This window comes from Syngnathus typhle, linkage group LG1 (assembly GCF_033458585.1).
Source record: "Syngnathus typhle isolate RoL2023-S1 ecotype Sweden linkage group LG1, RoL_Styp_1.0, whole genome shotgun sequence".
NCBI classification, from domain to species: domain Eukaryota; kingdom Metazoa; phylum Chordata; class Actinopteri; order Syngnathiformes; family Syngnathidae; genus Syngnathus; species Syngnathus typhle.
The window spans coordinates 20,806,974-20,830,184 of NC_083738.1; the positions used below are offsets into that span (position 1 = coordinate 20,806,974).

Sequence of the window (23,211 nt, forward strand, 5' to 3'; positions counted from 1 at the left end):
GGCAATTTATTCACCCACCCTGAAATCAAAGCTAATGACAGCCTCATTTAACCACCCACTGGCTAGCATCCAATTAGGGCGTTACTTGATAGTGCACAGAATCATGAGCCAAGCTAATGTCGCCTGTACATCCAGAGTAATGACAAGCTAATGCTATCATATATATATGCGGGCTAATGACTCTCTAATGGCATCAAAACCGTCTCTGTCTCATGTTAAGCGGCTCCGTGTTACAGTATTAGCCAAGCTAACTCGGTTAGCCTCCCCGCAGTTTGCTAACTAACTTGATTAGCCCCAACCCACGTGACGACCGCGGCTGATATCACGGGAAAGACTCCATATGGTTGTCCTTAAGGGACCAGTCAGATCGTATAATGCTATTTAATCCACTCAAAGTAGATGTTTTGTTGCCAAGACATACATAAAGCTCTTTTGACAAAGACTGGTTTAAAATTTGATGTTTGATTTTGAGATAGGAGTATAAACATGTGAATGTTGAGCATTAGTTTGGTGTTTGACAAGCAACCCTTGTCATATACTATATTAATCCAAGTATTGTCTGTCACGGCCTGACAGCCGTGTGTTTCTATAAATACTTCATAATGCATGAGTGGAAGTAATAATCTTCCAGTGCAAATATTTTCCCAACAAATTACCCCCCCCCCCCCATTAGCCGAGTTGTATTTGCATTGAATTATATGTTGTTTTTCATGTCAAATTGACAGTTGAGATTCATTTTTATGATTTATTACCCGTGCTCCAGAATGTTGCGGAGCAACCAGATCAGTTGCATTGACAACACGACATTCACGGGCCTGAGCTCAGTGCGTCTGCTGTCGCTGTATGACAACCGGATCTCCAGCATCGCCCCGGGAGCCTTTGCCACCCTACACTCCCTCTCGACAATGTGAGTCATGTTTGTTTTTATCCTCCCATCGCTTTAGGCAGTGTCACAAGTAGATATTTTATATTTTTAAAAAGTCAAACATTGTATGAAAATGTCACAAAAGTGGATATGCACGTGATTTGTAACGTCTGCCATCGAGTGAGAGCATTTAATTGCTCTGCTCTGCATCCCCGACATTGACAGGTGATCAAATATTACAACATTAGATGGTTTGTTGCAAATAAGAAATAATGTTGGCAATCAATGAGCTGTCTATCTTCAATCTACAATCTATTTTGTAGGTCCAAGAAACTGAGATTATTGACACTGTCATTTTTGGAAGAACTTCAAATGTATGGACATTTATTTCCTGAGCTATTTTCATGTAATTGTATCTGAAGGCGAGCCATGTTCCCCGTTGCGATTATGAGGGAGCGAATAAGATGCCATTACCTCTTGTCCTCCATCTTCTGACCACCTACTGTACACGTGAAGGTTGTAAATAACATCAGTGCAGTAAAAGCTCACAAGTTGATCTTTATTTCTTACTGTGAACACATACCACACTATAAAAGTCTTGCCCTCAAAACAACAGAAGCTCATATAGCTGTCAATTTCAATTCAAGGTTCTACCTCATTCCATTTTGGACTCAAGTTTTGACAGGGAGGTTGGACAAATACCCATTGCTGCATAAACTTGAGCTGCAACGTACAATTTTCTGGAGAACGGCTGCAACAGATGAATAATGACCGTCTTTTTTGTGCATAGCATTGCGTCAAACTTGTTCATATTTAATTGGCACGTATTGTGTGCCATGAAAGAATTGAGGGCAATTGTTGTGGAAGGCCTGTTTGCTCATTTCCTTATCATTTCCGTATCTGCTTCTATGTATCTTTTTTTATTATTATTTTGAAGCTTCCTCGCCCACCAACCCACACACCCCTTTAACGCCTTGTTTTCCAGTAGAGTGTGTCATTTTAATTAAAAGATTAACATGTCAAAAAGGGGAAGGAAGTGATTTTGCTGAGGTCGGGGCGCCACACGTGGTAGTCAATTCAGTGTGAGGAAATGAAGAAATCAGTGGCCCTCCTAAGATCTAGCAGCAACTTTAGCATTGCGGCCCATAATGCAATATTAAGCGTAGTGCTGAATTGTCGTAGCCAGAATTTAAAAGTCTGTTGAAAACAGCTTTTAAAATAAATGGAAATGCGATTGATCGCTTTCAGGCCCATAAAATTTGAAAAGGTGTTTTTTTGTAATAAAGAAAATTGCATTTTATCATCTACTTAATTAAAACATCCAATATTGAAATAATTACATTTGCTTCAACCCAATGGGCATTGTGCTGCTTCTTCTGGTGTGTTTGCCTTAGAATATAATTTTTTTAAAAAACAGTCGGACGTAAAGGAGCGTATGCTTGTAAATACTTTTCTTATTATATATGTTGATACACCTTTTGTTTTCAAATGTCCTTTGCTTGTAAAGTAATATATAATTTGTGCATTAAAACTAGGCAGCAACATTGAAGAGCGAAGATTAGAGGTAGTTGTTTAGAAGCAACAGACGTCTGGTGTCTAGCAGAGTTATCAGCAACAATAATACATTTTTCAACACGACAATGTTGCAAGAAACTCAGTGGCTTGTTTACTGTATTACTGTAGCCATGGTAACAAATTTCCCCAAAGCGGCAGCACAAACTGAGCCAGTGCGAAACAGTTGAGCTGACCCATCATTCATTTTTCAAGATGAACTTTTGTCTCAGGAGATCCCAGCTGCCAAACCCGTTCTTCTCCCTCCCTCCTCCCTCAGGTTTAATATGCCTTACCGTAAATATCACATGAGCTGTCGGAAAGGCAACAAAACGCTATGAGAACTCATCAAAATGAATATGATAACCTTCTTTTCTTTTGCTTCTTTTTCGGTTTGGTTCGCCTGGTCTGCTTATCTCTGCCTTATTTAGTTCACAAAATGAATAGAAAATGAATGATAACCTTTTTCTCCAGGCCTCTTTTATTCCCTCTTTGCCCCCCTCCTTCTTGCCCACCAACACCACCATACACTTCCATCTAAATGTATTTGTGTTTACGACTAAATGTGCCTTGGTGCCTAAGTAATTTTCAGTGTTGTAAAGTCAACATTGAAATTCTGCCGCTCATAGCAACTGAGAAAGGCTTTCTCTCGCTTGCTTGCTGTTGCTGTCCCTTCTGTTAGTCTTTGTCGTGTCGGGTCAGTGCACCAAAGATTTCTTTTGAAATCAAAACTGACGAAGGGTCCGGTTTAGAGATGCACCGATCCGACTTTTTCAGTTCCGATACCGATACCGATGCCGTGGCTTTGCGTATCGGTCGATACCCGATACCGATCCGATATTATGGTTGACTTAACAAGCTACATAACGCTACATGTGGAACAGAAAAGACCAAAGCCAATGGCATCAGGCAGACTACACAGTTCTTTGCTCTAAATTAGGGGTGTCCAAACTAACGGTCCAGTTTTTATTGGCCCGCAGCAAATTCTGAAAACATAATTGAATATGGCCCGCACAAGAAGCTTGAGCTCAGCTTCTCAGTTTCCACACTAGATGGAGCCCGCCACACAAAGCGTTTGACGTCCCATTAACACCCCCCCGGAAGAGAAGCGAACACGCAGCGTTTGACATCCGATTAGCATCCGCCCCCCCCCCCCATCCGGGAGAGAAGCGAACACGCAGCCTTTGACGTCCCATTAGCAACCCGAAGAGAAGCGAACGCGCAGGGTTTGACGTCCGCTTGGCAACCCGGGGAAGAGAAGCGAACGTTCGCTCCATGTTTGCGTTTGTTTAGAAAACTCTCGTGGCATGCGGCACACGTGCTGCTGACGTATGACGTAGCCCGCGTCCCAATAGATTAAGGAAAGTATCGGCTCACAGATCGGCTGTATTTTCCGATACCCGATCCATCTATTTTGTTGATATCGGGGCCGATACCCGATCCAGATATCGGATCGGTGCATCTCTAGTCCGGTTGATTTGACTTTTGCGGGTACGAGCGCAAAATATTTCTTCATGGTCCTTCGTCTTTAAAGCCAAACTACACAATACAGAAGGAAGACAGCATAACCTCCCATGCGCTAATTTTGTTCCGTGTGTTTTTGCAGTAACCTCCTGTCCAACCCTTACGTGTGCGACTGTCACTTGACCTGGCTGGGTCAGTGGTTGAAGAAGACCAGAGTGGTGAGTGGAAACCCTCGCTGTCAGAGACCCGCCTTCCTCAAGGAGATCCCCATCCAGGACGTGGCCAACCCCGACTTCACATGTGATGGTGAGGCCACACGTTAGCTCTGAGACATACATGTGAGTTAGGGAGGGGGGGTGGCATCAGAACGTAATCCTCAACCCTCTACCACAACTTCATACTAATTGCAAAAATTCATATCCACCAGAATCTTTGCCACGTTAGCCGGCTTTTTCAGCTTAGGTGCTGAATCTTGTATTGAGGTGTTTGCTGATTGTAAACAGGGGGCAGGGACCTCCTTAGGCTTATTAATTAATGAGTGTCCACAAAACAATCATCACTATTGATTTTGAATTACACCCGTTTCAAGCTGTCTCACGGTTCATCTGAGGTTGTGCTCTTCCACATCTTGCAAGGACGTTTGAGCGGTCGTAGCTATGGATAAATTAAAACAAATAAAGTTGTGGAATGGTACACGAGGATTTGACATTTTCCAACCTACCACTTGGAAAAATAGATTGCAATGTCCCTCAATGTCAGAGTTCCTAATGCAACAAAGTGTAGATACAGTAATATGATTTAAAACATCATTAGCGGCAACAGACACAGTAAAATACTAAAGTATTGATTACGGCATTAATATGTTGATATATCATTTGTATGAAATTTTCAACAATTTCAGGGGGTTTTTTTTTGACAGTCTTTCTTTTTATTTCTTTTCAAATTTGTTAAAACTGCCACACAAGAAGTCAAGTCTGTTGCCACGAGTGCTGGCGGTCAAATGACTAATTCACAAACAAAACAAATACCATATCACAGTTGTCACTGTTTTCTTTACGCTGGAACATTTTGAGGTCATAATTCATAAAAAAAGATGAAATTCTCATGAGAGGAAAGAGAATTGAAATGATCAGGGTGTAATTGTTCACATTATGTCATGTTGTGCCAGTGAGTCTCAACTTGAACAAACTGGGCAGCGGTTCAGTGCTCAATACGTCATCCTTTAACCAAGCGTCCAGATGCGCACGTCAGTTTTTCAAGGCCTGCGCCTCATGCAGTTCTCTCAGTCGCGTTGTTATTTTGGAAATACGGCGGCCCATTCGCACGTCCCACATCCTCTGCAGGGTATAGTGAGGCCAGCGTGATCGCTAACCGCTGGCCAGCAGCCTCTAATAATGACATGACATCACTTTGTGGTTCCCGCTCTGACGCTGCCGTTACCGCGACAATGTCGTCCCATCGCCACCGGGGCTGCTCGTTTCGGTGGCCAAGTTTAACGCTACGCTGCTGCCTTCCTCGTCATTCTATTTACTTGGAATCACTCTTCTGATCTTTTCCTGTGCTACAAGCTTTTATTAAAGATCAGCTTGGAAAGTCGTTAGCCCGTTTGGCTTTGGTAAACCGTTGGTGTAAGATTTGACTACATGAAGTCATGTAAAGGCTCGGAGTGGTTTATTGCACGTTCAAACACTATTTTAATCATTGGGTGGGTTTGATCTGAGGAGTGCTGGTACTTTCGTGGCTTGTATCATTGAGTGTGGAGAGTGGGTGCCCAGCATCCAAAAGGTTGCTGGCTCGACTCCGGATTATGCATGGTCCATCCGTTTACAAGTTTAAAAGTCCCCATCAGTTATCTGAACTGATCCTCACGAGGATGGCGGACACGCTGGAGCAGTAGGTGGGGACACCCTGAACTCTGGTTGCCAGCCAATCGCGGGGAACACAAAGACGAATAACAATCCACACTCACATCTACGGGCAATTTGGAAAGCTCAATTGGCCTACCATGCATGTATGTAGAATGTGGGAGGAAACCAGCGTGGAAACCCCACGCTGACATGGGGAGAGCATGCAAACTCCACCGGAGCCGGACTCGAACCTGCGACCTCTGCACTGTGAGGCAGATGTGCTAACCTGTGTCTAGGCAGGCTCATATTCTTGTCACAATTAGTAAACATTACTAAAGCGGTATAGAGCAGAGAAGAAACGTTTTCTTACAAATAAGTACTTGTACTACTACTATTTTGATTTTATTCTGAGAATTTGAGTTGATTTTTTTTCTTGCTAAAATAATACACGCAAATAAAATATTCAGTTTTGGAACTGTAATCGTATTGATTCTGTGAAAACGTAATATTGTCAGACTGATACCAGCCGATGCCTACAAAGACAAGAAGATGTGAAAGAAAGTTATATCACTGCACATCACTGGGAATTTACCCACGTGAAATGGCTATTCACAAGGAACACCAACTTTAAATGGGGTGAAGCACTCCTTGAATCTAAACATTATCTGAGTGAATACCATAACTGTTTTGACTCTATTGGTTCCTTAATCTCTGTAAATGGCCTAATTACTTCGTTTCTAAGCCAACAGTCAGTTTCTGTCCAAGCAGTGTGAAATTTGTCCTGCTTGAATTTCACTAAATACTGCAAAATGTATGGCTCGCAGTTACATCACAATGCACAAAAAGAATGACCACTAAATATAAACTCATTTCAAGTGTCTCTTTACCCAGGCACACACACACACACAGAGAACCTCAAGTTGCGTTATTATTGGCACAGTGGCCTCCTCATTATCCTTCATTACAGTTTTAACTCTATTCAAAGCACAGTTCAAGTGTTGTCATAATGCAACCAGCAGCGCGACGTTAGCAAATGTGTGATTATGTGAGTGTGTGTGTCATACGAGCAAATGGAAGCCTTTCTCAGCCAAGAACAATGCTCTGGGCTTCGATCCTTCCTAACTCTTGAGTGTTGGACTCCCGTACAGCCCGCCATGTGTTTTTGGTTGCGACCGTGTGCTTGTAAGCATGCTTTGCTTGCTGTGCTAGCTTGCATGCATCTGAAGTGATTTTATTTGTCTGTGCATGTGCGTAGGGGAGGGTGTCTTGTCACACAGCCCAGAAGTGTTGGGCTATCTTATCAGATTCAGTTTATCTGAGATAAAATAAGATTATTGATCCCACCGTGTAGGATTAAGTTGCTGCAGGAGCGTGAAGAATAAAAAAAAGCACCAAACACATAACAAAACCAGAGGGAAAACCAATTCAAAAACACTCAGATTAACTACCAGGACAACTCTGTCCTTGCAAATAATTGCCTTCACTGTAATTCACCCTCGAAGAAATCACAGAGCTCAAATGTCTCTAAATCCGCACTTTGTGTTGTTAAATGGAGTTCCCGTTCTGGAGTATCCCTGAATAGAGCAGCCGGAAGCCTTTAGATGAAACAAAACAGGCATACAGTAACAAATAAAACAAAAATTTCTTGAACGTCTCTTCCTCTGTAACTAAATTGGCATGGTCAAAGCCTTAAACAACCTTATACAGTAAGTACTAAAGCAAGTTAAAAAAACGTTTTTTTTTCTCCCACTCTTATGACCTCTGATAAATATGTAGTCATTTACCAGAGAGCTGTATCGGATATGATTATATATATCATATATATGTATGTACGTATATAGTATGTATATACGTATATATGTATGTGTAAAATGACGCATGAAACATATACATACATATATATAATCTTCTCTATGGTAAATGCATTATGTGCATGAGTACAAGTGTAAAAGGTTTATTGCACCGGTGGATTTTATTTATTTTTTAACCATGGTTGCTTTTATAGATTTACACTCCACATGTTGGAATGCTCAGATAAATTTGGTAGCCACATGTTCAATTATAATCTATAAATGGGGGAAAATAAAACAACTCTTCTTTTTCTTTAAGCATGCTTTGTTTCTCTAAGGTAATATAATCATTTATCGTTCATCCCCTTTTTAAAGAAATGTGCTCAGATTGATACTGTTGGTTGTTAGGGGGGGGGGGGATTCCTGTTGAGCAATGCACCAAACTCCAAAATTGCATGGGCACTGTTATTGGGGGAAAAAAGGCACACGTTGGCTTAAAATAAAATCACTTACACATACAAATACAACTTGGATGTTTTTTTATCTCGGTTTGGTTTTGATTCCACGATGTCTCTTTCGCTCTCCGTCTTGCAGGTGTCGAGGATAACGGCTGTCTTCCTGCATCTGGCTGTCCCGATGTCTGCACATGCTCAGACAGCGTGGTGCGATGCAGCAACAGAGGGCTGCGCTCGCTGCCCAAGGGCATTCCCAAGGACGCCACGGAACTGTGAGTCCGATGCACTCCCTCCTGGCAAACACACGCACGAAACACACACTAATACCGATTGTAGTCGATAAAATAGTTTGGAACCAACCATATACACAATGCAAGGCGATGTAAATTAAACACCTTTGTGAGTCGTTATAAAATGTCAGAAAAATCTGCGACGGGTGAACCAAATTCTTCTCAAGAGGAACTGACCTCCACCAAAACATATTTGTGGCTGATAAAATAATTTATCTGTTTATCATTAGCAAGGCAATTATTTTCACTTAAAATGTAATTGAGAGTGCTTTTGTATGTGAAAATAATGGTTAGCAGACACAGACAACGCATAATCAACGTGCGAGGGCCAAAATGTTTTCAAATGGTTTCGTGTTGATGTCAATTGCGTGGATTGCACTTTCTGGCCGCAAGGAAGTGGAATGGGCGTTACAGAAAGCTGGATGTCCAAACCTGTCGTCCATGTTTTGAAATTACTTTCTAAACATTCACTAGTTCGCAATGCCAATGACTGTTTTATAAAGGATTTGTCAAATCACTGCAAATTCTGCTCACATTTCCCATCCTAGCTTATGTCATTCCATTTCTTTATTTTCCACTTTTAACTAAGAGCTGCAATAGTGGTGTAAAAGAGCAATAATGTTGGCAGCTCGAGGTAATAGTACGAAAGATTTTTTTTTCTTTTAACGGAGAGAAAAATCCCTCATACTAACGGTGAACCACAACATGCCCGCGCAAATTGTCACCATTCCCCTAGCTCTGGAATGACTCCTGCTGCTCGGGGTCAATAACAGTGATTAGGTATTGATCAGACGCAAGAAGACACTCCATCATAGTGTCCACTCGACCTATTTCTGACCCGAGAGAAAGCGAGCGGGACCAGTGTGTCATAAAGCTTCTGCTCGGTGCGTGTGTGACATGTTGTGAGATTATATGCGTGTCGCAAACTCCGCTGAGATGTGTTTAAATGTAGTTTTTACATCATTGCTGCGCAAGCCAAACATCCAAAACCTGAATTGTCTTTTTGACTTCATCTTTCCTTTTCAAATATAGCCTACACGTAACCTCGCTTGCAAGTCTTTAGCGTAAAGCTGATAAAATGAGTAGCAGTTTAGCAATTACTTCTAAAAAGTTGGAAAAAATATGTTTTTTTAAATGCCATTCACAGTTCATAATTATACTGTGTGTATTTCAGATGAACTTAATTCCAACATAATTGAAGCACTGACGTGCTAACGGTTGGCATAGTAACAGAAGCAATGGCGATTTGAATACTAATGGAGAACTCATAACTCATATTTCCATGCACATATTCTTTATCCTTTACAAAAATATTGCACAATCTCGATGAAATTAGAGACGTGGGGGAAGATGATCTGCCTGACTGTAGAACTATACTGCCTCCAGATGACCGACGTAGCGACGCCAGCACTGTCCAGCTTTACCAAAATAGCAGCACTAAGATAGTATCAGGCATGGCTTCTGCATACTGCAGGATTATTTCTTTTTTTAATACAAATGTATATAACATATCCTTTGCAGTTATCTGGAGGGTAATATGCTGACTTCTGTGCCCAAGGAGCTGGCGGCCCTGAAGCATCTATTACTGGTGTACGTACCCGTCATTGCTCGCTCCCGTCGGCTAAATCCTCGTGTGGTCGACAAAGTGTGTGTGTCCTCCAAATGTGTGTATTAAGCAATGTGTGTTGCCTCTACAGAGACCTGAGCAACAACAGCATCAGCACAGTGTCGGCGTACACCTTCAGCAATATGACTCAACTGGCCACGCTGTAAGTTATTACCATGGCTGTGAGGTGATCAGATTGCCTGCATATGTTTTTGTGGTTTAAGCTCCGTTCACAGTTAAGAGCTGACATTGTTGGTTCCATAATGTTGGGTCCGCACATGTTTGTACATATTTGGGCATAGCATTTTGTTGTCACAGGTTGCTCCACAATGGAAATCTGTATATTGGGAAGCAACACCACATATTTGTTTCACTCGTATTCGTTCCCAAAAAACATTTATTTGGATTTGTAAACTAATCTAACAATATACCCTTTCGAATAATGGCTTAACACATTATGGCCTAAAGCGCCTGGCAAAACATTCTAAGGGCGATTTTAGAAGCACTCTCAAAAACCTGAAGTTTTCCTGGAAGTTCAACGGTATTGTCAAGGCCTACTAAATAATTAATATCCCAGATGTATATAGCAGATACATGTTTCCAAAAACATTTGAGAGTTTACATTTGCGGGTTTCACATATTTTCTACCTTTATCCCCTGAAACACCCAGGACTAAAATTAGCCCTCAGTTCTGACTTGAAGCCTTCAAAATCATCTTCTTCCCCGTTGCCCAGAAACTATATTTTATCCGCAAAACCCGATCTTCGGGTTCCCCTGCTTCAAAACCCTCAAGGGTTTTGTCACTTATTTTAAAATACCTACCTTGCTCGGAAAAAAAATCCCAGAAATTTCTACGAGCCAACGGTGCCATCATGTGTTAATTCTAATGGATTTCATTGGCTACGAGATTGAGAATTAAGAAAAACAAAATGATGCATCCGCCTTTCTGGTGTTAAAAGATAGAAATGCGTAACAACGTTTCCTAGTGGTTGAAACGTTATACTACGCTCCCGTTTTGAATAGGTCAACGAGGTAATCAATTTGAAAAATATACTATTTTTAAAAGCTGCTCAGTAGAGCAAAAACTATTGTTAACACTCCTTAATCTCCGCTAACAACCCAGGCTAAACCTAGCTCCTTCCAACGCACAAAGATCTCAGTGAAATGTGTATCACTTCAATTTAATTTATTGACACCAATCATGACATCCCCATTAGTTGCTGTAATTATTATCAATTTCTTAACTCACACTCAGGATTATGCACATCCAGTATAAACTGTTGACTAAGCGCTTTTAAGTGTTTCCAAGCACTGAAATGTTCCCTATTTTGTGCAGTCGCGCTTTTTCACGCCACGGAGTCATCCAGTGCAAACAACTACATCAGTTAGCCCCCAGAAAAACATCAACGGAACAGACTGTGATTTAAGTGCACGGCTTATGGGTGTCTTTACTGCACTGCGGGGAAAGAGATAGTCCTCCGCGTCTCTTCTGTTCTCAAGAATTTAACTGACAATTTGGCAAAAATTTGGTTGAAGGTGGACGCAACGCATGAGCAAACCTCTGCAAGCAAAGCATATGCAGAAAATGGCACACAAGTACATAAATGGCTGAAACGCGCCATTAAATCGTCGTATTTTAGCCCAGAAGTGATTTACGTCAGGACGTTCGGCCTTCAGGCATGTAATTAAGGGTAAAAATTCATTTTCTGGAAAAGCTTTTCCGAATAACCCTGAAAATAAGCCAGGATTTTCTACTACTGAAGTGGCATTGGTTTTTTTTTTCAATAATTATTACTAAAATATGATTTGGATGAGTGGTCCTTTTCCATTTTACACTCAAAAGCCACAAACTGGCCCACTGAGGCGGTTTTACCAATTGACACAAAATGGATGGACATGTCTATTGTAACAGGGTTCATTAAAATATGTCAAGGACCCATATACGAAATTCAACAGAGATTTGGCCTTCTTCGTTTGAAGCAGCCATTTTGGGTGCAATGTGACGAGCTCCTTCTGGAAAGTTTGCCTACATGAACTATTTAAATTGCACAAAGTCCAATTTCAAACCACCTTGAGATAAATTTGTGAATTCTAGCCACTGCCAGTGTAAAATTGCAAAGCTTTGTTTGCTTAAGACTTCAAACATATACTCAGCTCTGTTTAAGTCACATTGATTGTAGAGCTAGTATAACGACATGATCTCAATACTTTGAACTAACGCCTGTGACCTTCTCTCGGTTCTCCTCACCAGTATCCTCAGCTACAACCAGATTCGCTGCATCCCGGTCCACGCCTTCCACGGTCTCAAGTCGCTCCGCCTGCTGTGAGTCACAAGCTCGGCCCTCACGTGTGTCGCAGTGCTCTTCGGAGCTAAATCAAAATTTAATCAGCCCCCTTGGCGCTGTGCCATGCTCAAAGTATGTCGCAGCCTCCGGCTTGTTTGTTGCGCCTGGCTACCCGAAGAGATAAAAGTGATGAGCTCTCATCATCTGCATGAGGCGGCCGCTCGATTCCCGATGCGTCCCGCCGCCATCCGTTCATCCATCCATCCTTCCCTCTGTCCTCTCTTGCTTTCTCACCGCCCACCCAGGGTTGGGCTTGATGAATGGACCTTCAGTGTGTGTTTCTCTCTCTCATCCATCAGCTTGTCCACCCTCTGTCTCACGACCCAAATGCACACCGCGCCTTCCTTTTACCGCCATGGTCGCCTCTGCGTTGGCAACTAATTTTGAATCAATTGCAACGTTTTGCATTGAGTTTGAATTCTTTTCAGAAAAGAAAATGCTGTCGTAAAAAGTGTGTAGTCCATCAATTACACAAACAGCCAACAAACCGCTTTCACAGTCATTGCATGATTTCCAAAGAACTGATTTTGTGTCTCAACACATAACGAACATGAAAGACCCTCGGGCTTTGTTAAGTAGAATTGTCCCAAAAGTTTGTGTCTTATCATTTCATTTCTCATTGTTTTATCCACTGTTAAACTCAAAACCTCTGTCGAATGCTTTCGGACACAGATTCCCATTGTTTTTACTCCCCGAGCCTCCTTTGTGACTTATAAAATTAACTTTGTGTCCCGGCTATAATTATTTTACCCAACTTCAGGCATTTTGGGGCTATTAAGTTGTGATTATTACACTAGAGAGATATTACACTTTTAACCGCTTTGCCCCTGCAGCCTGTTTTGGGTCTAAACAAAACTGAGATGTAAGATGTACACGCCGCAGATGACTGTAGTCAGTTCGGCGTTTCAGCTATGACGTGCTGAGCTAGGGCGTTGTGACTAGGCGAACTGCTACTCTCGAGCAAGGAGAAAAGTGAGCTGCCATGAAAGATGACGTAAAAATAACATGTTCATTTTCACACGTCGTTTGTAAGATGCCCAATGTGTCCACGAGCACAGCTTGCTTTTTTAGTATAAATAAAAGCAATCTCGTTTTGCAGGTCTCTAGTTTTTGCTGGAGTCATACCATAGAATGTTTTATCCATTTCCACAAGGGGCATTTTTGTTGTTTGTGTTTTGGTGGGTCTGACCTCTCATCTGGCGGATGCTCACAGATTGTTTTCAGTTTTCATCCTCCTCTCCTGTCCTCCTTTCATTTCACTTCATGTTGCCTTGGGGACTGCCCCCGCTTAGCAACCTGTTGCCAGGCAGTCATCACCGTCACTCCCTTATTACCCGCAGCACCCCTCTGGACTGGGCCGGTGTAGTGAGAGCTATTAGTAACTGACACTAAAACATGTACTAGTGAACTTTTTGCAGACGCACACTTTTTTACAGAAGAGACAGAAGTACTGCGTACAATCGTGTGTTTGAGAGAGGTCAATGGTGTCTTTGGACTCAAAGGCTGTGATACATTTAAAAAAAAAAAAAAAACACAAATTTAATAGAAAACAAAACTCATTGTAAACATAATTTATACCTAAATACAAATATAAATTTGGCAGGGTTGCTTCAGATTTTTTGTGGTGTCAAATTTAATGGAAACATTTATTTCCACTTTGCAGGAATTTTAATTACATTTTTAATTTTAATTATATATATATATATTTATGCAAATTCAAATGCTATATCACATTCCAGCAGCGGCTGCATCTCTGTGAACACAAGCTTTCTGTTTACTTTCTTTTTATCTATAAATATTTTAGTCATGTTCCATTATAGACGTGCATGGTGGTCTTGTGCCGCAGATAATTTGAATAATTTATCATGCTGAACAAGGCCGTCTGGCAGTCACTGTGATTTACCTCATATGACGACTGTGATTCAGTGTTTTTCCAATGAATATGAACACGACAATGGGGTATCTTAAAAGCATGAAAGTTTTTTTATCACCTCAATCTACACATAGATTTAGATTATGAATTCTTGGTTGGATACCACAACTCTACACTGCTGTCTCGTGTGTTGCTGCAAAAATTGCAAACCAAACAATATTTCTTTTCTCAGGACTCTTCACGGGAACGACCTCTCAACTATTCCGGACGGCGCGTTCAACCACCTCACGGCTTTGTCCCACCTGTAAGTACATCACTGAAGGTGTCGGCAATACCAACAGATTGTTGGAATGTCATATTGATTTTTATGAAATGTGCGCAGGGCTTTGGGTGCCAACCCCTTGTACTGCAATTGCGAACTACGCTGGCTCTCCCAGTGGGTGAAGGCCGGATTCAAAGAACCTGGTAGGGAAAAGGTCATACCAGTGTAAAATGCTGTTATGTGGAATATGTTCTTAAGCAACCCAGTGACTGTTGACAGGTATTGCTCGCTGCACCGGACCTCCTGACATGGCTGACAGGCTTCTGCTGACTACACCGCTCAACAAATTCCAGTGTAAAGGTAAAAAGTCTGTTACTTTTAGGTTTGTGCAAAAGAACGCTCAGTTTTGAGTAAAAGTAAATTCTTCTTTTATCAGGATTTTTTAAAAAATCTTTCTGTTCGTTGGTTTGACCCAAAATACAAGTTTCTTACCAAAAGGTCGAGAAAATGAACTAAATGAGTTAATGCAGATATTTCACATTCCAAAAGAATTTTACATTCATAGTTGCCTTTAACTTCAAGGACAAATAATTGTTAGTTTGTGACCAAATCAGTCACCCTATTTGTCTGTTTCCTGAATCAGGTCCGGTGAATATCGCCCTTGTGTCAAAGTGTGCACCCTGCCTGGCGGAGCCTTGCCAAAATAATGGCACGTGTGTGTCCGACCCGTCTGGATCCTACCAGTGCACCTGTCCATTTGGATTTAAGGTGAGATGAACTGCACACAATACTTGAGCACCTATTAGCATTAGGAATTAAATAATAATAATACAAGGCAGCTTAGAGCCTGAAAAACAGCACCAACAATCCAACTAAGGGAACTTCTTTGCAAATAGTTGAAGAAATGTTCCACAGATAAGAATGTATGAATGAATAAATGAGTAAATCAATAGTTGAATTTGTAACTATTGACCCACAAAATGATGGGAGTTCACTATATACTGGTTTCAGAACTAATTCCCATCCGAATGTCAAACCACAGAAAACCTTTTTAACCTGAAAATAGAGACATTGGGTGAATCTTATGATTCACAGAATTGGCCGTACGTGTACCGAGGCCCGGATCCTCGACGGATAACTGCGCCGCATAAGCTCGTGGTATTAGCAGTATTATCCGACTTAGCTCCGTCTGTGCATGCATAATGTATAGAGCCGTTCATCAGCAAAGACATGATGACTGCAGCGAAGCTTCTGACCGACCCAAAGACAAAAGGGGGCTGGCTGCGCTTACTCTCTTGAGTCTTGTAACTGCAAAGACATGCAAATCTGCTACTGACGAGAGGAAATGTATATCCGATGTGTAAATGTGTTTCATCTCATGTATTATTTAAACTGCAAAGATGCAATGAATTGGCTTTTCATTCCTATTTTCTTTCAAGTTGAATCACAGTGGTTCTCAAACTGGGCTCTGGGGGTCTGTGACATGTAGTTAGGGGTCCAAAGATAATTTGTAATAAATGATCTTGTCTTATTTTAAAAGTATATATCTACACATCATTAGCCTAATAGCATAGTTGCCCTCATCATATTTAAAGAAAAGAAGAAAAACAAAAAAATACGACTTTATAGTAGTGTTGTTCCGTCTAAAAAGAAGAATTTCCTAACACTGCGTTTGGAGGTGGGGGCGGGGGTTACGTAGATTACGGATACTTTGTCACATGGCCAAATTTCCAAGGAGTTGCTTCAAACCAAAATGGCTGACTTGCTGTTGAATTTTAGGCGTGGGACCTTGAACCCTTTTTTTGTTTGTTTTTTGTGTCCTGCCCTAGACTTGTCTCACAAATTCCTGACCATTGGTGAAACTGGTGGCTTGGGAGATTTTTTTTTTAACATTCCTGAGGGCACAGCACAGTGAGATTCAGGGCGTCAAGTTGCGGACCACTAATAAATATCCATCCATCCACCCATTGAGGAGATTCCAATACCCTCTCATTCTCGCTTTTACAGATCTTTGTATAAGAATGAACCCTTTATACCCACTTTGCTTTTTAAAAGGACAAAGGCCCTTGTCAAAGTCAGAGAGGGGAAAATGGTTTGGTTTGGGTGCATATGAGTGTTCCTAGAGTGTGCACTGTGACAATGGTAATTAAAACTTGTCAGAAAAGTCATGCATGTGAGAAAAGAATAGGAAGTAATGACAAGAGAATGGAAAGAGATGATGCTGTCATTAAAGTGGCCTGCTGAAGACAAGAAAAAAAAATCAACTTTTAACCCACTCGTAGCACATTTCTGACAATATATCCTCTTTTTCTTTGTCTCTCCCAGGGCCAGGACTGTGAAACGGCCATTAATGCCTGTGTTAGTTTCCCCTGCCTGAATGGAGGGACGTGTCACCTTCAGCCGGGCTTTGAAGACCACTTCAGGTACTAACTTGAGCAGATAGAAATGATCACCTACCTATTTGAAATTTGTGACGTTAATGAAAGGTGTGAAGTCATGAGAACATGCTGGCATTAAAACGGTTTAAATTTGGGAATTAAATTCATATTTGACATCTGCATTTCAGATTGAAATTAAAACGTAAAAAACCTACAGTAAAAAAAGTATTTAAGAACTTTCAATCAGAAGTGCGTCAGTTAACCATGATAAAAATACTTGTAAAAAGAATTGTAGGATTCACCGCTGCATAAGCAAATAGGATAAAATGCATGACATAGTGAAGAAAATCAAAACAAGTGTCAACTCTGTAAGTATCAAGTACGATGGGAATAAAATATACTTCTCATCATTTACTGGCAAACCAATAAAAAAGGATCTACCATCAACAGTAAATAATTCATACTTGAAAAAACAATTGATGTCCTCTGATACCCTGATACTAACTTTGACCTCTTGATGTGTTTTATTGTCTGTGAGTGGGAGGTGGTCTGGGATGCTGAAGAAACAGATGAGAAAAGCTTCTATTGAGCTGCTCTCTGACCTCAATAGCCACGCAAAAATGTCCTCCACTTCTGTCAGTCGTCATCGTCAGTCTGCTCCCCCTCGAACGCTTTGACATAAATCTGTCAACGCCGCCGTTATTTATCACTCGCTGCCGACGTCCTTGCCTTTATTCTCTTTTTGCTGGTAAATCCAGTGAAGGTAACGTGAGCGCAACATCAGCCACCCTGGCTTGCATCAACATCCAACAGAGGGCTTTGTTGGCCCCAAGCATTATGGTCACTGACTTGAAGAATGGAAACATAAATCATTTTTTAAGTTAGTGTGTAAATCAAATGTAAAATTACCGTCACATTTTTAGTGGATGTGTAACACAATCCAACAATCGTTAATCTACATATATCCAGAGGAGGTGCACTTGATGGCTTTGCAACATTGCCCTGGAATGTATTGTCACTGGTACACAATCGGATGAGATCTGTAAACGAAATCAACTTTTGCACAAGATAATGTTAGGCCGGCCGCACACAGAATGGAACTGCTGAAGCTGAACGGACTATGAAAGTTGGACAGAGCCACAACAGGAGATAGACTTTGCTAAAAATGAAGTTTGTAACTGAATCCTTATTTACGAACAACAAGAAAATAGGCTAAATTGCTGAAAATGGGGGGAAAATGCAGGGACAATGAGGAAAAATAAAAAAATAAGAATATTGAGGGAGGAAAAAAGAAAATCTGTGAACTGCAAACTGTATTTTCAAGTTGTAATATCACCAATCACCACTAGATGGCATTTGGGCTTACACCTGGTCTATATTACGAAGTCTACTTAATATTTTTTGGTAGATTTGGAATGACATGTAGGACAAGCAGTAAGATTTTGAGTAGAGGAGCCCTTTGCTCTGGAACGAAAACATGCAATATGTGTTGATTTTACTGTTTGTCGTCTTAGAACAGTGGCTCATTTATACACGCATTGAAAAAGTATGATCACAACTTGCAATATATTAAATAGTATCTAATTTACATTGAATCTGTATTTAAAATAGAATCTTTATCATACATCTGACTACGAAGTCTTTGGTCCAATCTGGACCAATAGCACAGATGAAAGATTGTTGCCCCCCTCTCGCATTTAAGTTGCCCTTACCTGCTCTAATTCGTGCTGACCCGTAAGGTAAATTAAAACAAATCCGATATATACTCCCACTCCTAGAGTAATGGATGCCTAGTTTGCAATTTTATACAACTGCACTGCACCATCCTGAGAGCCATTTTTGATAAGCATGTCTGTTTTGAATATCTCACTGTGTCGCGCACACATGAAAATCAAGAAGACGACTAGCGTCTTCTCGGAGAGCCCTTTGGCCTTTTCGAAGGTTTCAATATGCATGTGGCCTTTAGCGGCCCTGGGTGCTAATGATATCCTGGCTTCTTTTACCCTTTTATAGATGCGCTCCTAATGTTGATAGCAGAGCAGGTAGACTCTTATGGCCTCTACGGCCGACCTCTTTGACATTCTGACATGTTTTATCATCCTTTAGGGATATTTGATAAGTCCAATCAGGTGCAGGAGACTACAGGCAGACAGTCGTTTAAAATATCGCCGCTGGGATCTGCACTCTTTGGTCCTACAGATGTTGTATTTTTTCCTTTTTAATGTTGGTCTTTTTTTTTCACTGTATCTCACGGTTTTGAACGTCATACCAGATCCATTTTTCTAAATAACATTTGTCATTGAAAATAAGTGTCAAGCAGTCATTCCCAAACCCATACCACTCAAGAAAAGCCTGAGCGCTCCATAGTGACTGATATTACAATACAGTAGTGTAGTGGACGTAAGCGTTCATCAATGTACACTACCGTTCAAAGGTTTGGCGTCACAAAATTGTTTGGGTGACCCCAAACTTTTGAACGGTAGTGTATATATTTATTTAGATAATTATTTATAGATTATATATATAATCTTCTGTGTAAAAAATCTTATAATATATATGTATACTTATATTCATAGATTATATATAATCTTATACAAATATAAGATATAATTTATAATATTTAATTCATAATATTTTATTATAATAATATTTACACTACCGTTCAAAAGTTTGGGGTCACCCAAACAATTTTGTGACCCCAAACTTTTGAACGGTAGTGTATATTATCATTACTAGCACCACTAACATTATCCACAGTTTTAATGTCGTGTCTACAAAGTTAAACACAACAGAACTGTACTTGCCCAGGGATTTTTTCATATACTACTACTGTAAACCCAGACCAGTTGGGGTACTAGTGCCAGATTTTTAGTATTTGGTCTCACTGGTCTCAATTAACACTTTTGAACTGCACATTTACTTCATGGGAAAAGAAATCAGTAAATTATTCATACTGTACATGCAAATTAGACAATGTGTATCTATTGGGGTTTTCATTTTTACACTTTGATTTGAAATATCTTGGAGATTCAAGACAGCCTTTATCTTGCTCTGTGTTCAAACCGTCAAACCCTGCTCGTGTTTCAAACGTAATCACAGTGTGAGATTCATGAAAAAGTGGCGAGTGGGAGAGAACAGCTTTAAAAAGTGAAAATGGGTGAAACATGAGCAGATGCAGCAGCAGCAGCAGCAGCACGCAGGAACCTTGCGAAGTGTCGATCGCTGAAAGGCAAGTGTGTGTTGGGGTAGGGGGCGTGAAGTGACTCGCTTGGGGATGACCTTGCTTGTAAAAGTCCTTTTCATCCAATAAAAAAAGTATAGCAACTTGATGAAGTGTGAGAGACAAATGCAAGGATGAAGAGTTAAAAGGGTGGGCGAGCTGCTGAGTGCAGCTGTGGTCGAGAAAATGTGTATTGTGTGTTGTGGTTGTGTGTGCGGGGGATTAAAAGTGTGAGATAGAAGGCGGTGGAATACAAGTTGCAGCCATCAAGAGGGAAAAGTGAGGCGGGTGAATTGAAAGGGAAGGTCTTCGAAGAAAGGAGGATGTGGGGGAAGCAGAAGTCAAGAGTGTCCCTGATTGGACGGGGAATAACAGCCGCAGCAACTCATTAGAATCACGCAATTATATTAGCCTTTAATTGGTCAGTTGATGTCTGATGTTGCTTTTTGAAACTCCACACATTACATAAACATTCACTTTGAATAAGGCCTTAACGAAAAAGCGGAGTTATATACCGTATTTTCCGGACTATAAGGCGCACCGGACTATAAGGCGCACCGGACTATAAGGCGCACCTTCAATGAAAGGCCCATTTTAAAACTTTACATTAATGAATGAGCTTTTATAAGCAAAGATTTGGAAAATTCACATCATCGCATACATGTCTACAACACATACACAGAGAACATTTGTACGAGTTGAGTTGAACCAATAATACATCATGTTACATCGAATGTAGTTGTAAATACTGGACACAATACTCAATGAGGTTTAGTGGCGACTCCAAACATCTCATCAGATTTATCTCTCTTTTAAGATCCAATTATCTTGCGATGAAAAACGAATTAATAACGCTTTGCTACGAGGACTTCTTTCTAATATTTTAGTTACAAAATTGGAAAATACAATTTTTCTATTGGATGAATTCCCAGCATTGAGCTGCTATACTTATTATTTTTGGAATGCAGTGACCATATGTTTGGCTTCACCCCAGGATAGTGATTGATTTTTATTTCACGTTTTACAGCATGACTCAATTTATCTGAATCTAATCATAATGTGGCTGTGCAGCTGCGTGTGCCCGCCGGGTTTCGAGGGCCAACGCTGTGAGTTGAACCCGGACGACTGCGAAGACAACGACTGCGAGAACAACGCCACCTGCGTCGACGGTGTCAACAATTACACTTGTGTCTGTCCGCCTAACTACACAGGTAGGAAGAGAACACGCCAATGTCTTCAGAAACACAAGCCATGTCAAAATATCCTTCCACAGCATAGTGAAGAGAATCTAATAGAAATGTAGTGCGTCGGAAATGTGTCTAAAGTAAGTGAGTGACTCTTAGGTCACTTGGGCTGTTTCCCCCAGAGAGTTCCTGCACAACTGCTTACTCACACAAAAATGGCCATTTCCACTTTTGCCGGTTGGTGAGTCCGTAATGGACAGCCGCTCCGCAGTGACCCCGACGCTGCTCCTGAAGGAAGTTTGGGGACAGCAGAAGAGGGAGTGTGTATGTGTTGTGTGTGCGTGTGAGGAGAAAACATAAAAATGTCATCGAATGAAAAGAGGTCAAGAAAGGGGTTGATAAAGCGAGGAGAAAAGATGTGGGAGAGAGGTGCTGAAAGTGGGAAGGAGAGTCAAAGTGACGCCAGCTGCTGACTAAGGAGTTGAGTTTTTTTCTTTGTTAGCTTGACAATGACCTCTAAAGTAGATACTGGACCTCAGTCAAGACCCACACATAATGTCATTACATTTGCTGGCATGCAGAAGCCTCTTGCGCTGCCAGCCACTCACACACACACACACACACAGAGCTGGCTCATGGTTCAGTGGCCCGTTGTCCAATCATCAGGCTTCACTTTAGAGTTTGCTTGCCCACTCACTTACCCTCACTTACGCAACCCTTCTCCAGCCAAGTTTTTACGGAACAGCAGAACCTTCGATCCACTGCCCTACGATGACACTGGTTGTTTGTGAAAACATTGTTCCCAGAGGACATAATAGAAGTAGAAATTGTTCCAGCGCTACGATCATCAAAGAATCTGTTTTTCAGTGAATACCTGAAGTCGGGTTGGAATTTGACAATAGCGAGCTACGAATGGAGGGGCACTGTAGTTAAGTCAAAAAAAATGTGTAGGAAAAATATAGTCTTGCCACTGAGGCTTGTTTTTGTTTTTGCTGGTATTTGTCTTCTCTCGCTTTCCTCCTGGAACGGCAAATAATATTGACATTTGTTTAGAGTGGGCTTGGTAATGGGACTTGTTTAGTAGTGTAAAGCCGAGCAATAAAATCTGTGTAGATTATTCTGGAACAATCTATGGTCCTAGTTAACACGGCCAATATCTTTAACGGGGGGCAATTGTTTGTGATAGAATTCTGTTACCTAAATTTGTGAGTCGCAATCTATTGCTAACGAGTTGTACCCTGCTTTAGCTTCTCGGTCTTTCAATTTATCCAGTGGAAGAAATCCTCACCTTCTTGTGCAAAGCAGACATGCTCAACAAAACAAATGTCAGTCTTTCAGAGTGATGTCACCACTTTGGAAAAGGTCACATGGTCAGCGAGAGTTAAGTTCCCCCAGAGATGTCAAACACGTGAAGATCAGCATGTAGTTTGTGAGGTAGACACTTTAAAGTGGGGTCTTTGCAGAAAGGTCAGGGGGGGGCATTATACTTAGTGAGGAAGATCCCACTGGGACTGTGAAGATCTAGGCTGAACTTCCTGTGGATTTTGCTCCTGGTGTAGTTTTTCTCTCACATTCTGTTAAAATGGTTCACAACTTCTATATGAAAGATTTTTTTTTTATCTTTAATTCATCAGAAGTGCTAATGTATTTCATGCACATTTAATCCCAGAGCTTTTCATCTCATCCGTAATTATTAACCAGTGGCTATATATTGGCTTAGTATGTGATTTTTTTTTTTATTTTGGTGACTAAAGGAAAATAAAGCAGCGTGTTCAGGGAAGCAAAGCACTAGATATGAATTATGTATGACAAGATGAACGCTTTCTTTTGGTTTTTGCTCCGTGTTACTTTGCGTGTCAAGACGCCGCCATTAATACACATTTCTAACTTTTTCAAATAACCTGACTCGGATTCCTGCTATTATATCACTTTTTCTTTTTTTCTAGTGTTTCCATCTGATTCCAGAGTGTAATTTACCAGCAAGGCTATAAAAGGTCTTGGGAAAAGGCTGGTGGAGACAGACATGGTGGGAGTAAAGGGGGGGGCGTCAGGATTAGATTAAAGCAGGCACAGAATGAAGA

At 41.0% G+C, this 23,211-nt stretch overlaps 1 protein-coding gene across 1 annotated transcript in view; it reads left to right on the forward strand.

Annotated features, from left to right (window-relative positions):
• The window catches only part of slit3 (slit homolog 3 (Drosophila)), a 186,571-nt gene that overhangs the window by 129,377 nt on the left and 33,983 nt on the right, over positions 1-23,211 (forward strand). The window contains exons 18-29 of the mRNA XM_061276686.1: positions 764-907; positions 4,023-4,186; positions 8,112-8,244; positions 9,784-9,852; positions 9,960-10,031; positions 12,120-12,191; positions 14,319-14,390; positions 14,469-14,551; positions 14,628-14,708; positions 14,992-15,116; positions 16,674-16,771; positions 21,018-21,157. Of these exons, the coding sequence (XP_061132670.1) occupies positions 764-907; positions 4,023-4,186; positions 8,112-8,244; positions 9,784-9,852; positions 9,960-10,031; positions 12,120-12,191; positions 14,319-14,390; positions 14,469-14,551; positions 14,628-14,708; positions 14,992-15,116; positions 16,674-16,771; positions 21,018-21,157 (1,253 nt within the window). The remainder of the gene's footprint in view (positions 1-763; positions 908-4,022; positions 4,187-8,111; positions 8,245-9,783; positions 9,853-9,959; positions 10,032-12,119; positions 12,192-14,318; positions 14,391-14,468; positions 14,552-14,627; positions 14,709-14,991; positions 15,117-16,673; positions 16,772-21,017; positions 21,158-23,211) is intronic.